Source organism: Typopeltis vanoorti, chromosome 22 (genome assembly GCF_054136105.1).
Source record: "Typopeltis vanoorti isolate ZY-2024b chromosome 22, IOZ_Tvanoo_1.0, whole genome shotgun sequence".
In the NCBI taxonomy this organism is placed as follows: domain Eukaryota; kingdom Metazoa; phylum Arthropoda; class Arachnida; order Uropygi; family Thelyphonidae; genus Typopeltis; species Typopeltis vanoorti.
The window spans coordinates 44,174,735-44,189,562 of NC_143570.1; the positions used below are offsets into that span (position 1 = coordinate 44,174,735).

General features: G+C 34.4%; 1 protein-coding gene across 1 annotated transcript in view; it reads left to right on the forward strand.

The window, feature by feature from the left end:
- Positions 1 to 14,828, forward strand: part of cnk (connector enhancer of ksr) — a 221,522-nt gene that overhangs the window by 76,410 nt on the left and 130,284 nt on the right. Inside the window, exons 4-5 of the mRNA XM_090412454.1 lie at positions 83 to 212; positions 6,274 to 6,390. Coding sequence (XP_090268580.1) covers positions 83 to 212; positions 6,274 to 6,390 — 247 coding nt within the window. The remainder of the gene's footprint in view (positions 1 to 82; positions 213 to 6,273; positions 6,391 to 14,828) is intronic.

A 14,828-nucleotide genomic window follows, 5' to 3' on the forward strand; every position in this document is an offset into this window, starting at 1 on the left:
TGTAGATATGTGTTACATATCTACACAAACTGTAACAGTTTGTGTAGATATGCTAATAAATAATTCAGTACATATGTTTTAGATATCCTTTTGAAGGTCAGGACCAATATGTTCTAGTGCGAAAAACTATTTTGAAACTGAGTATTGAGTTGGCTTCTACAGCTCAGCGGGACCAGTTTGTTGAGAAACCACATGCTGTAATCAAAAACAGTGTAAGTAATGAAGTTTATCACATGACACACATCTAGAGGCTTTCTTATCTGTGTTATAGTATATTTATCATGCTAAATTATTGATGAGATAATCGTTCAGTAGTCAACCAACTAACACATTAAAATGCAAAGTAGTTAGTTATAGCATATATTCCTTTGGGACTCCAATGCTCAAAACACTATTTCAGTTTTCTGTTTCCACTGACCAAGTTGGAAGAAATGAAGTATTTGCTGTTAGCAGTGACTTAATGCCAATCTACTTATTCACCAGAATACTGACCATCCAGTATTGCTCTTGACTTTTTATGATAAGATGTACATGTTATATATATGGCATTCTTTTTTACAGAAAGCCCCCCCCCCCATCCCTTACTCACTTCATTTAATGTACCTTTTAGCATTATGGTGACATCAAATAAGATGGTCATAATTTCTACTCTTCTCTCCCACAGTTGATTAACTTAATATGGTGAGTGGAATGTAGAATGTTCCCTATGAGGATAGATTGAGGGATTATGTGTTGCAAAAGTTGGTTGATAGGCAACAAAGGGGGAATGTGATAGAAACATGTGAAATGCATTTCTCTCTGTTTTTCTGTAGGCATTGTTCTACTGAATTTTTTTCCGTTATGGTCAACCTCATGGTACTAATTCCTCGTTTGTTCCATCTTTTATCTTTTAGAACATATTATTGCATGAAGTGTTTTATATGGATCACTTACAGTGATCCATATAAAATGGAGTGGTTTGATGTTGTTGATGATTTCTTTGGTGCCAAGAAGTAATTTTTTTCAATAATTTATGAACTTTTTTTTTCTTTTGAGACTTATCTTTTTATAATTTAGTTCCTCTGTGTTATACCATTAAAATAAGTTATGAATGTCTAACACCTAAGCTTGTCTATTAGATTGCACAGAATGCAGATGATGCCATACTCCCCCCCCGCTTCCCATATTGCTGATTTTCATACCAAATTACTAATTGGATATGTAAATCAGCAAATTTAATAATTGCCCAATTGAATAATCTTGTAAGTGATTCTTCTGACTGCATTCCTGGATATTTTCTGCTGCTGCTATCACTTATTAACTCATACAAGTTTCTTCCAAGTATTTACTGTAGACATCCAGAATGAATAGAATATTCATCGTGTTTTTATTATCACATATGATCTCTGATTCCTTTTGTACTGTATTCAATTTCTTAAACATTTTGTCTCCTTCATTGATATCTTCTGTATTCTTTCTAAAATCTTTCCATGACGTTTGGTTAGGGTCTCTCATATATAAATTTGTTTTTATACTCCCCCCCCCCTCCTCCTCTATATTCTGTATGAGCACATGCTGACTTTCTGTATGGTTTCTTTTATGGATTGCTTCTTTAACTGTGTCCATAATGGGAGTCTTATTTTTCTATCTTTGCAGACATCGTTATCTTTACTTTTCCCACCTGATAGTCAGGTGGGAAAAGTAAATGTTTTCTTTCATTTGCCTCTTGTTTTAGATTTTTTTTTTTTTCCATAATAATATTTAAATGTACAGTTTATGTCTGAGAGTTGATGATGTTTTGGGAATTTTTATATAGTTTCCTTTTCTGTGATATGCATTTTATTCCTGCTGAACACCATTTATATCCCTTATTTACTCCAATATCTTGGACCAGTGTAGATGGCACTATCAACAATAAAATAATAAGACTTTTCTTATTTCTTTTGCCTCCTCCTCTTGTGATTTATGCACATTATTATGTTGGTACATGTTTGTAATAACTAGCTGATATTCTTAGCAGAAATCTAACAGGTTAACTTAATGTTACTTTGCTTTGCCATCTTCTCCATTTTCCAAATGTATGTATGTCTGGGGTTCATTTCTTTTGCTGCTGTAAATTTATATCTCCAATGAGAACTAGCTTTTATTATTATTATTATTATTCTGGTATTTCTTCACTTCTCGAACATTCTTTATGGCCATGGGCACCAATAAAACTCATTGTCTAACCTCTCAGTTTAGAATGTTTTGTAAGTTTTTCGGTATATAATATAGACTATGGTTTATGCTGTGGCTGGAACTTGCTGGTAGTATACCCAAGGCAAACAAAGAAATTTTTCACAAATCCTTTGAATACCTAGCAACAAGCAGCTACAATAAATTCCCAAATGAAATCAAATCAATTACCTCAGAATTTGCTTTCAGAAAAAGATTTAGAGACTACTTCATGGGACTAAATAATGTTAACATTTATTTTAAATGTATAAGAGATCAGTATAACTTACAAATCATGTCCAATTATGATTCTAATATATTAACAAGTATATATCATGTTCTGTGAGCCCTTATTGATACAGTCACTGGATTTTGCAGTTACTGTATCGAGCTAACTTAACTTTCTAGTAACCAGTATGGCTACGGCCCTAAACTATGAAAACTATTTGATAATGTATTTTACTGTAATTTGTATATATATATAAAAAAAAATTTATTTGTCTATAACAAAATAATCAGCCAAAAAAAAAAAAAAATAAAATAAAATTTCACATCACTACTCAAAATTTAGAATGTTTTGGAATTGAAATGCAGAGTGGCTCCTTTCTCTGATTCTTAGTGCTCAAAATAATCATCTTGTTATTTAGAAGTTTCTTGGTATTTTTGTGTCTTCTTAGTCTCAGTAACATCATTTATGTCAACCTAGTATATTGCATGTCAATAATTACGATTCTTTTCTTTTGATGCCTCTTATGTTGATGGTGATTATCTTCAAGTATCACAAACATTGGCCAAAAATCTTACCCCCCCAAAAATATAAAAATACAAACTGTGCCTCACCAACATCTTACCTGTTCGCAATTACTCTACATTCCTTCTATAAGTGCAGTACTTGGGCATTTTCATATACTCTTTTACTGCATGTAGGAGAATGCCAAATCTACACTGACCTCTTTTTGATCTCTAGTTTCCAATTTTTTCACTCCATTCTCTAACGTTCATTTGCTCTCTCTTTTCTCTCTCTGTGCCATTTCCAATATTCTGAAAATCACTGGCTTCTTTGTTATTCTTGTCTGCAGTTCTTCCATCTGGCTTCATTTTTCTGAATCTATTGACAAAGCTGGAAGAGATACTAATATTAGCAGTGAACTAATGCAAATGATTCATCTACCAACCAGAATGCCAGGCAGCTCTCCTCTCTCTCTCTCAACACTAGATATTTTGTTAACCTCCTCTCCTTTTGGTAACAGATGATAAACTTATAGAAGTTTCCTTTTTTTTTTTTTTTTTGCAGAAACATTTCTTTAGTTACTTTGAACATTATGCAGTCCTTCGAGGACAAACTCCTTATTTTCAAGCTCAGATTGTCTATACTCTGGTTGCAAACACTTGCTTTGGTTGAGTTGCAGAAATTAATTCACTGAAATGAAGTCCTGAATTGCCAGTCTATTCAAAATTTCCATGTTATCAGAAAACCAAAAGCTGGTTTTGATTTTCTAAGTGTGCCAATGCAGTCCAAGAAAAAGAAGAAGGAAAAAAAAAAATCAGCATATTCCAAGTTTCTTGGAACAAAAACTGTAGCTTTATTCTTAGCCTACAATAAAGAATTGCAGTTGCACAGATCAGTTAACAAATCCAAATCTATCTTTGAAAGAACTGAATATAGCCATTTCTATTCTTGTACAAATAACACTTGTGGTTTCTGTTCCTTTGTGAAGGCCATTGAATGCAACTTCTTTCCATCTGTGTTTCCATCTTTCTCTCATCAAGATGGAGTTATTGTTACAGTTTCTCTTAGTCTTCCCATGACTGAGGACTTGTGACCCAGTGTATTACTTTTCTTCATTTCTCTCTGTCTTGTGTCATTCTAAATGCATCCTGCAACCTTAGTTGAGTAAGAGTAGGAATTTGATTTGGTCATCTCACCATGGGACCTGCCTCTTCTCTAGTCCCTGACATCTTGCCCTATTGTGAAGAGTTTTTCACTTTCTTCTTGAGATGTGTCCACAAGTATCGGAGGATTCTTCTCTTCGCCATGTAGCCAAGATTCATTTCAAGATTTAATTGATCTCTTATGCTCAGGTTGTTTCTCATTGAGGTCTCATTAATGGTTGTTCTTAGACCAAATATCATTTCATTTGATCCAAAGGAATATCTAATTAGACTATTCACTGATTCCCTTATAACAGGGAACTGATTAATGTCAGATTCTTTGACTCTTAATCAGAGAGCAGTGAGCCTAGAAAGATAAATGATAAACTTATAGAAGTTTCCTTTTTTTTTTACAGAAACATTTCTTTAGTTACTTTGAACTAAATTCTAAGTGCAGTTAGAATGCAGTCCTTCGAGGACAAGCTCCTTATTTTCAAGCTCAGATTGCAAGAAGGTTATGGTTCCAGGGGAAGTCAGCTATCTGGTGACCGAGCTGTCCTCATTCTTGCAGTAGAAGTCAGGGTATCAGGACAGTTGGTAGTTGAGTAGAAGTTTGCTTCAGGTGGAGAAGGGACAATTAGATTGTTTCTTTTCTCTGTCTAAGGAATTATAAGCATCCTTCTCCAGACCCACATTTCAGAAACCTTGATCTTTTTAATAGCCCTGTTTCAGCATCTAAGACTCTGAATCATAAATAACCATAGAGAAGATTGAGGATCTGACCAATCTGATCTTTGTGTTGATAGATCGTTGGTAGATATTTTTCTACTCTTCCAAATCTTGGTGAACTGAGTCATTGCAGATCTTCTCATTGTAACCCATCTTACTTCCTCCATGTGACTCCTGTTAACAGAAAGTAGTGAGCCTAGATAGATATTTTATCAGTTTATCTGTTTGTAAGTAGTCCTGAAGTGTTTCCATTATAAATCCTATCTAGGATCATCAGCTTTGTTTTGCTGACATTGATCTTGAGTCTATAAGTTAAACTGTGCTATTTTATTCTTGCAAGCTCCTAGTCAGATCATTCCAAAACAAGTAAGGAAACTTTGGCACTCACAAAAAAAAAGGTGTATTTTCACAGCTTACATGTAATAAAAATTATATAGTATTTATTCAAAAACTCCAAATATTTCATCCATTGTTATGTAGACATCATTAGAAAGATGACCATTACTACATTCAAAAGATGAATCCAAATGAGTCATAAATTATGCGTATATTTGCCTGTGTCTTGGTTGCAGAAGTATGCGATATTACACTATTAGAGTTTGAAGGAACAATTGTAGTAAGTTGTGTAGATAATTAAAAATTATTTAAAATAATTGTTAATATAAAAAAAATTACAAAATGCATTTATACTGGATATTCATACATATACACATGAAACACTTTCACTTTGGTCGCATGAATATTATTGAAATTTAGGATCTTTGCTAAAATATTTTTGCTCTTTCACTTTTGGTTTTAGTAAATTTTAGTGCCAAAATTAGCAAAATAGTTCAAACAGCTGTAACATTACTCCACTCAGACTGAATGAACTTGAACAAAATTTGTTAGTTATATGATGGCTGATTTGTTGCATTGTTTTAGTTTGTTTTAAATCAAATTATTTTAGTAGCAGGGGTGTGATAAATAACATTGTTATACAAGATTTTTTTTTTTCTCTCTTGAGGACACTGACTCACTAAGAAGTATATCATTTCTCATGACTCTTTGACATCACTCTGAAGATGTTGAATATGAAAAACACATTCCTCTTACTGAATTTTTCGACCATTACCCCTTTCCCCTTTCTTTCCCAAACTTTTATTACCCCCATATATTTTCTCTTCTTTTTTCAGGCATTGAAGTCTTTTAATTCCTTTTTCTATTAATACTCTACCAACAATGCCCCAGCAACAAGCATCCTTCTGCACTATCAGACTAAAGACAGGCAAGTTATTTTCATTTATGTTATTCTAACATTAAACCATATCTTGGCAGACCACTTGTAAATATCGATAACTTTGCTACTATAATAAATAACAGCAACTAATTTTGAAGTTGTTGATATCTGAATATATTTAAATAATTGCTATTCATGAAGACTGTACTATAATTGTTATATTTTACTTGTTGTTTAATTCTTATTTTAATTGCTTATTATAGTGCCAAAACCTTGCTGAAGTATGTGATAGAATAGTTCAGAAATTTACTGATTCTTTGATAATTCAACCAGCTTCTTTAGATGTAGCTACTGTAAAAAAGAAACCTGATGAAGAACTTGTAAGTATAACAAAATAAAATTCTGTTTTAATGTATGATATTTCTACTGTAATCTTATATTCTCTGTTATACTGACTATTACATGCATCACCCACACAAAAACTCTTTTATTAACTTCAAAAATTTAACCTCAGTATGCCATGGCAGTATTTCTTGACTAGAAATACTGCCACGGCATATTGAATTCCTTAGCTGATTATTTTACATACTGGCAAGGGGTGACTATATCTGGATTTCCTTTACTGTATTCCCATGCAATAACAGCTTATTTAATTGGTTGTGTTCTTGTTTGTTAGCATTATTAGAGATATTTCATTATTATGTGATGGAGGTAGTTGGCTGTCACTTAAGTCAAAACAAGATAATTGAGGGTAGGGAAGAGATCTATCTCCACATAGTCTTTAAGAATGTGGCAGATTGTTTTGAAAATTAGAAATATTCAAAGGTCGTCTTGTTATGTGCTCTTATAGGTATCCATCTGAATACTGAAAGAACAAGGAGGTATGGTCTGGTTACCCCCCCCCCCCACACACACACACACTTTTTTTTGTCAGAGAACCAGGTCAAATACAATAGTCACAACATCAACAGAATTGAAGATAGATATTGCTGTTCATTGTAAGAAATATCAATGGAACTAGCAGAAGAATTGGAGACGTACCGTGTCAAACATAGTAACTATTACCAATAAAAATTAGGTGAGATTCTGATAAATAATAAATTTTAAGATGTTATTTTTGGACAGTAATGATCAGGAAATGGGAGGAGAAGTTATAGAAGTTAAAACCAAACATGAAGATAAAATTCTTGAGTGACAAGCAATTTCAAGTACTGTATGCCGCACAGATGCAAGACCCTTCAACACTTCTGCGCATGTCACAAGAAGGAGAATCCATTTCTATAATAAGGTAATCAGTCCATCTTCTGGGATGAGTTTGTTTAGTATTACAGGTCGGAAAATTTAACTTTTCTTTTATGAACATTATAGTTCATAAAACTATTATGAACTATTATGAATATATAATTGGGGTGCTTAAGGGTCAAAGCTGTATAACTGAGAGGAGACCTCCACATAGCCTTTAAAGGAATGCAGAGAACCAACCAGGGCTTCTGACCTAATGTCCAATCCTCACCTTCTCGTGATGCACCCTGTTGGGTATCTACTCGGATACTGAACAAACGAGGATGGGCTGGCAATTTGGGATTTAGCCGACCAAATTGTATTCTTATTGGCTTAAACCAGTATACAAAATGATGGTACAACATGACAAAATTTCATGCTGGCTGGGGTGTTGCCCAGTTAAACAAGGCCCCTGTTGTTTTCTCCAGGGAACCAGGGTGAACAGCGAAAAGTCAGCTACTGGAACAAATCTGAAAGCACACCACAACTCAACATCACCAGAGTTAAAGATCGGGTACTATCAACATAAGAAGCCTGAATGGCAAAGAAATGGAGCTAGCTGAGGAATTAGATAAGTACCAGATCGACATAATAGGGGTGACTGAAACAAAAAAGACCAAAACTGATGAAATCTTTCTGAGCAATAAATACAAAATGTTATATTCAGGCAATGACAATCAAGAAAAACAAGACGTAGCCATAGTATTCAACACTAAATATGAGGCTAATCTTCTTGAATGGCAGGCTGTCTCAAGTAGAGTGATGTGGGCAAATATGAGAATGGGGAACTGGACAATGAGACTTATTTGTGCCTATGGTCCCACAGAAGATTCTACAAAAGTAGAAGTGGAGGAATTTTTTGAGGCTCTAGAGAAAGCTACTGACACATTGAAAACGGAAAAGTTGGTCCTTGTTGGAGATCTAAATAGCAGAGTAGGAAGTGATTGTCAGACATACAAAAATATTTTGGGAAAATTTGGAGAAAAGAACAAAACTAATAATAATAACAAATATCTATTGGATTTCTGCTCAGAACATGGACTGGTTATTACTAATGCCATGTTCCAAAATAAAATATGCATGGAGAGAAGAGGCAAGGAATAAAAAAAGTCTCATTGACTATGTTATTGTTGATAGCGATGTTTTCTCCCTGGTGCAGAACACCAGAGTGTACAGAGGATTTGAAATTGGAAGCGATCACTATTTTGTCTTTAGCAGGATAAAATTGAATTTCATATTGAAAAGAATGATATGAAAAAAGTTTTAAAGCGAATAAAAGTTGAGCAGCTCTCAGATGTGAACTGTAGACAAAAATACACAAAGATTATTGAAGAAAAAATGAAAGAGTTTGAGAACAAGAACCAAACAGTGGAGATTCAGGCAAACCTTGAAGAAAACCCTGAATGATTCAGCCAGAGAGGCATGTGGTGAGGTTGTCTGCAAGGATAGAAAAATCAGAACTCCATGGTGGACACAGGAAGTTAAAGAGTCAGTGAAGGAGAGGAAGAAAACATATCAAAAGTTCCTGGCAAATAAGTCAGCTTGTACAAAAGTCATGGGAGGACTTTGGCAAGAACATAGAAAATAAATATCAATCAGGTGGTAAGATATTCTGGAGGTTGTTGAAGAAGCTTAAAATAGGAGGAAAGAGTGCTGTAAAGGGAGTTAGAGTTGATAAAGGTGACATCAAAACAGGAGAAAATGATATCCTTGAAGTATGGAGTAATTACTTTGAAAAATTGCTAAATGAAACAAGCAGTGACAGCACAGTGATAAAAAACACTCAACAGGCATACAGTCAGGAATACATATCCATACTTGAAGTAGAAAAAGACATCGAAGGCTTCAAATATGGAAAGGCAACAGGAGAAGATGATATTTGACCAGAAATGCTGAAGTATGGTGGTATAAAAGTCTTACAGTGGCTGCACTGCATAGTTCAGAAGGCCTGGACAGAGGGATGAATTCCTGATGATTGGAGTAGAGCTCTCATAGTAGCCATATATAAAAAGGGAAATAAAACTGAATGTGAGAATTACAGAGATATTTCCCTACTGAGTGTTCCTGGCAAGATCTATGCAAGTATACTTGAGAAACGGTTGAGAAGAATTGTTGAAGAAAAGCTTGGTGAAGAACAAGCTGGATTCAGGCCAAATAGAGGCTATCGGGATCAGATCTTCACTTTACGACAAATAGTTGTAGAAAGCATGGGAATATAACAAAGATCTGTATTTAAGTTTTGTCGATCTGGAAAAGGCATACGACAAGGTGCCAAGAGAGAAGCTATTCAATACACTACAGTTATATGGTGTCAATGGGGCATTACATCAAGCAATACTTTGTCTTTATTTGAGTAGCAAGTCAGCAGTTAGACTTGAAGGAAGTACAGGGAGATGGTTTAATGTTAAATCTGGTGTGAGACAAGGATATACGTTATCCCCTCTGTTATTCATTATATATATGGATCACGTTATGAAGGAAAGCGGTATTAAACATGATATCAGAATTGGAGATGTTAATGTATGCTCTTTGCTTTATGCAGATGATGTTATACTTCTAAATAAATCCACTACAAGTTTGCAAGATTCCCTGACTAAATTGAATAGCTGTTTTAATAGATATGGGATGAAGTTCTGCAATAAAAAGACAATGAAAATCGGCCGAATCATTGAAAATGTCAACTGTGTTTTGAACGGAGAACCTGTGGAACAAGTAAAACATTTCAGCTACTTAGACACGATTTTTAGTGAAGATGGTAAATTAAATATTTAAATAGACAACAGAATCAATAAAGCTGTTATGGTAGGAAGTCAATTGAATAAATTCATATGGAATAAGAGAAAAATTAGTCAGAGCACTAAATTAGCTGTATACAAGACAGTGTTCAAACCAGTTTTAACTTATGGATCTGAGAGCTGGGTAAGAAGTAAAACACTTCATCAAATTCTGGAGACCACAGATATGAGAGTCATTATGAACAGATGGCATCAATGGCAGTATCATATTAAAAACGAGGATATTGGAGGTCTGGGCTAAGGAGAATGGATGTCAGTTTAATGTGGCAAAATGTAAGGTTATGCATTTTGGGGTGAAAAGATTGGAGGCAGTTTACTGCATTGGTGGAACCCTGCTCCAGGAAATTGATGAGGCACGAGATTTAGGAGTGTTGGTGGATAGGGAATTGAAATTTAGGGGACACATTGCAAAAGTGACCAAAACAGCTCATCAAATCACTTGGTTGCTGAAGAATACGTTGACAAGCAGAGACAAGCAGGTTATTGTTCCTCTCTATCGAGCCTTGATAAGACCCCATCTAGACTACTGTGCTCAGATTTGGTCACCTAGGTTTCTTCTTGATGGGGAGGATGTGGAGAGGATCCAGAGGCGAGTGACCAAGATGATAGCAGGTCTGTGGAATGAACCGTATGAGAACAGGTTGAGGATTTGTGGGTTGCAAAAATTGGTTGATAGGCGGAGGAGGGGAGATATGATTGAGACATTCAAATTACTGAAGGGTTTCTATAAAATTAATTCAGAAGATATTTTTGAGAACAGGGCTGGTTGTGGGAGGACTAGGGGACATCCATGGAAACTGGGCAAAAGTGTGGTTAGTAAAGGTGTTAGAGCTGGGTTCTTTACTTTTAGAGTAGTGAATGAGTGGAATGCGCTCCCTGAGTCTGTAGTGGATGCTGTGACAGTGAATGAGTTTAAGGCGAGGTATGATAGATACTGTATGAATGTCAGATAGTTGTGATGAATATGATTTGGGGCCTCCCTCGATGAGTCTAATGACTCCCTGGAGTTGCCCGTAATAATAATAATAATAATAATATTAGGAAAGAACTTGACATTGTCAACATCCAGGAATGTGCTAGTATAGCTAATCTTAGGTGGTATGGTCACTTAAACAGAGTGGGCGAGGAAAGATTAGCAAAACAGGTTCTCTACCAGGTTGGCAGGAAAACGGCCGAGAGGAAGACCAAGATATAGGTGGATTGATATGGTACTTTGTACATGCCTTGTACAAAGTACAAGGTAGATGTTTTAGATGATAGAAATATAAGATCTGATAAAGTGTTGGAGTCTTGACAAGTAACAGACTGATTTGGAGGAAAATTGTAGATATGAAGTTAGTAATGATGTAAATTTTTCATGTAGTACTATCATATCCTGTACACCCCCTTGAGGGTATATGTCAGGAATTTGATGATGATGATGATGATGATGATGACATTATAGTTTTTAAAGTGGTAACTATTTTGCTTGTATAACAGTTTGAAAAAATGTACTTATAGTATTAACAAAATTAAAAAAGGTGTAAAATAAAAATTTAATGAATTTTATTTTTAATATAAAATAAAAAAAATTATATAGAAAAACAGAAATTTTTTCAAATGAACTTAGGTATTCGAAACTTACAGTTGAGAGAACTGAGACACTTTAATGTCCTGAACCGATTAATTATTTATGACTTGCTGTGACTCTTTAACAAAACCATGCAAAGAAGTTTGAAAAATAAATACCATTATCAAATCCTATTAATCTTCATAGTCATCTGAATTGTTATCCAAATCACCATCACTTTCACTTACATTGATCACCAAAGATTCACATAATTCTTCGATAATTCCGTCTCTGTCCCAATACATATTTTCCAATGAGGAAATTTTATTTTCTTCATTAGAAAATAATATTTCAAAATAATATTGAAGGTATTAGTTTTGAACTGTAATACTTTCAATCGCCTGTTTTGAAATCTTAAAAATTTCTACATATCAATATCCCCAGTTACGTTGCGATGATGAATGAAATTTTTCATTTCTACCCAAACATAATAGTATTAATATCACAATGATATGGTGGTAGCCTCAAAGCTAGGAATCCATGCTCTTTGAACATCTTGTCGAATTTAAATAGTTTAGTTTGGGGCGAGTTTCTTTTGACCAAGTTGAGCAATTCAGTTTTTCACATATCTGGGGAATGAGAAATGTTATTTGTAGAGAGCCAATCCATAAGGACCTGCTTCTTATTAGAAGAATTTGGAACTTTGTTTAATTGAATGATGTGATATGAAGCATTATCAATTATAACAACAGCATTTTTAGGAAGGTTTGGAATCAGTTTTTCTTCTGCCCACTTTTTGAAGATCAAGATCGTAGAATTCATTTGCCCATGGTAATCTCCAGTAGTTGAATTGGCTTTGTATAAGTTTGAATTGAGTAAAAAAACCCATTTCTCCACCTGCACACAAAATTATTATGCGCCGTGAGGCATTTCCGGTTTGGAAATGCCTTTAGATTTATTCTTTAGATTGCCAACATTTTCCATGAGTTAAATTACAGTCAATCCAAGTTTCATCTAGATACACAATCAGTCTTTTCTCCTCCCTGAAGTGTTCTATTGTTCTCAAATACTGCGTTCTAGATAAAACAATGTCACCTCGCTCCATGATAAGTTTCCTTTTATTCTGGGACTTTTTGAAACAAAATCCGATTTCATGAAGTATTTTCCTTAAAGTTTCTCTTTTCCAAGGAAAATTAATTTTTTCTTTCAGCACAGGAATCAATTTCTGAACAGTTGGCATTTTTCCTCGACCATGTAAAATTCATGAATAGTTCTCCTTATAACGTCTACATCAAAATCATTCAAAGCTATGTTTCGATGGTTTTCTTTCTCTGGCACTTTTTAGATTTAAATTTTGACTTACCTTCACCTTTTGATTCCATACGAATTCTTTAAACAGTCGACTCTGATATGCCCTCAATTTCACTTGCACATTTTGTGATATGAGAAAGTGGAACAAGGAGACTGGCTTCTAACGATTCTTTTTCGCAGAATGTCAGCACATTATGCAGTATTCTTTTGCAAGAGCTACTGAAAGGTTTAACACCAGAACTTGTTGACTGTACCGGATCCATCATACAAATTAATAATAAAAAAATTAATGCAAAAAAGCGACAACAAAAATCAAGCTACTACTACAGTGACAGACAAGAAAGCATGTGATTTTGTGTGTTGGTGACCAATTCATACATCCTTCATTTCTTTCTCCCCTTCTCCCCTTCAGCATGAATTGACTATTCTTGGCAGTTCGCCAAACTAGGTTCTCGGAAGTGTGGGCATACAATAGAGTGATGTGGAAAAATTTCAAGATCGGGAATTGGACAATGTGACTTAAGTTGGCCTGTGGTCTCACAGAAGGTTCTACTAGAAAAGTGGAGGAATATTTCAAATCATTACAGAAGATAGCTGACATGAATAAAAAGAGAAAGCTGCTCCTTGTTACAGATCTGAGCAATAGAATAGGGAATGATCACCAAGTACACAAACAGAAATCATTTGGGAAGATTTAGAGAAAAGAGCAAAGCTAACAGTAAAGAACATATTTAATTATCAGACCAAGACGATGTGGACCCAAGATTTTAGCGGTAGTCCTGGATGGTGTGTGTGTGTGGGGGGGGGGGATAATAGTATTGAAGTTAGTGATCAGTAAGGCAATAGGTGCCCTTAGAATAGAAAGAAAAATGTAAGAAAGCTACATATAAATGTAGTTAAACAGAAGGTTGGGGTAAGAGTATGGAAGATAAATGTTCTTGAAGCTATTGAAAAAGCTTTGAAGAAAGAAAGAATACCGTAAATGGAATCAGATGATAAAGGTGACATAAAAACTGAAGAGAAAGATGTTCTGAATGTCTGGAATAATTATTTTGAAAGAAGCAAGTAGTGATTGAAAATATTCAAAATGAATCTAATTAGGAATACATGTCAGTACTAGTACTTAGTAGGCAGAAAAAGCTTTCAGAAACCTGAAATATTGAAGAGCAGCTGAAGTAGAGGATATTTAACCAGAAAAGGTTTAGAATGGAGATAGTTTTGAAGTCGTTGCACAGCATTATTCAGGGATGGTCAGATTAAATTTTGGATGATTGGAGTAAAACTGATATTATCCATCTATTAAAAGGACAATAAAACAACTTTATCAAAAATACTTGAGCAGAAGCTAAGAAAAATATGGGAGAGAAAAACTTGGAAAAGAAACAGATCGGCTTCAATCAAATAGGGATTATCAAAATGAGATTTTCAATTTAAGACAAATAGTTGATAAATAATGGAAATATAACATAGATCTGCTATATTCCCTTATAGATCTGGATAAAGTAGGATAAGATATCAAGGAAAATGCTCTCGCAGACTCTTGCAGTTAGATTATTTAAATTGAGCATGATACTGGGCATTAAAAACGGCTATATTTAAGTGATAATATAAGGAGTGACAGGATGGTGGGTTATGTAAAAGCAGGCATAAAGCAAGGATGCATAATGTTTCCACTCTTATTTATAATCTATATTGATCACATTATGAAGGAAAGCAGCATGAAACCTGATATCCAAATTGAAAATATTCATCTAACCTCTTTAATTTATGCAGATGATGTATTCCTATATAAATCCAGTATGAGTCTTCATAACCTGTGACCTGTTTTGTATGAAAATCTTCCAAAACTATGAAGTAGAGAACATGTTAAATAGTTAAAATA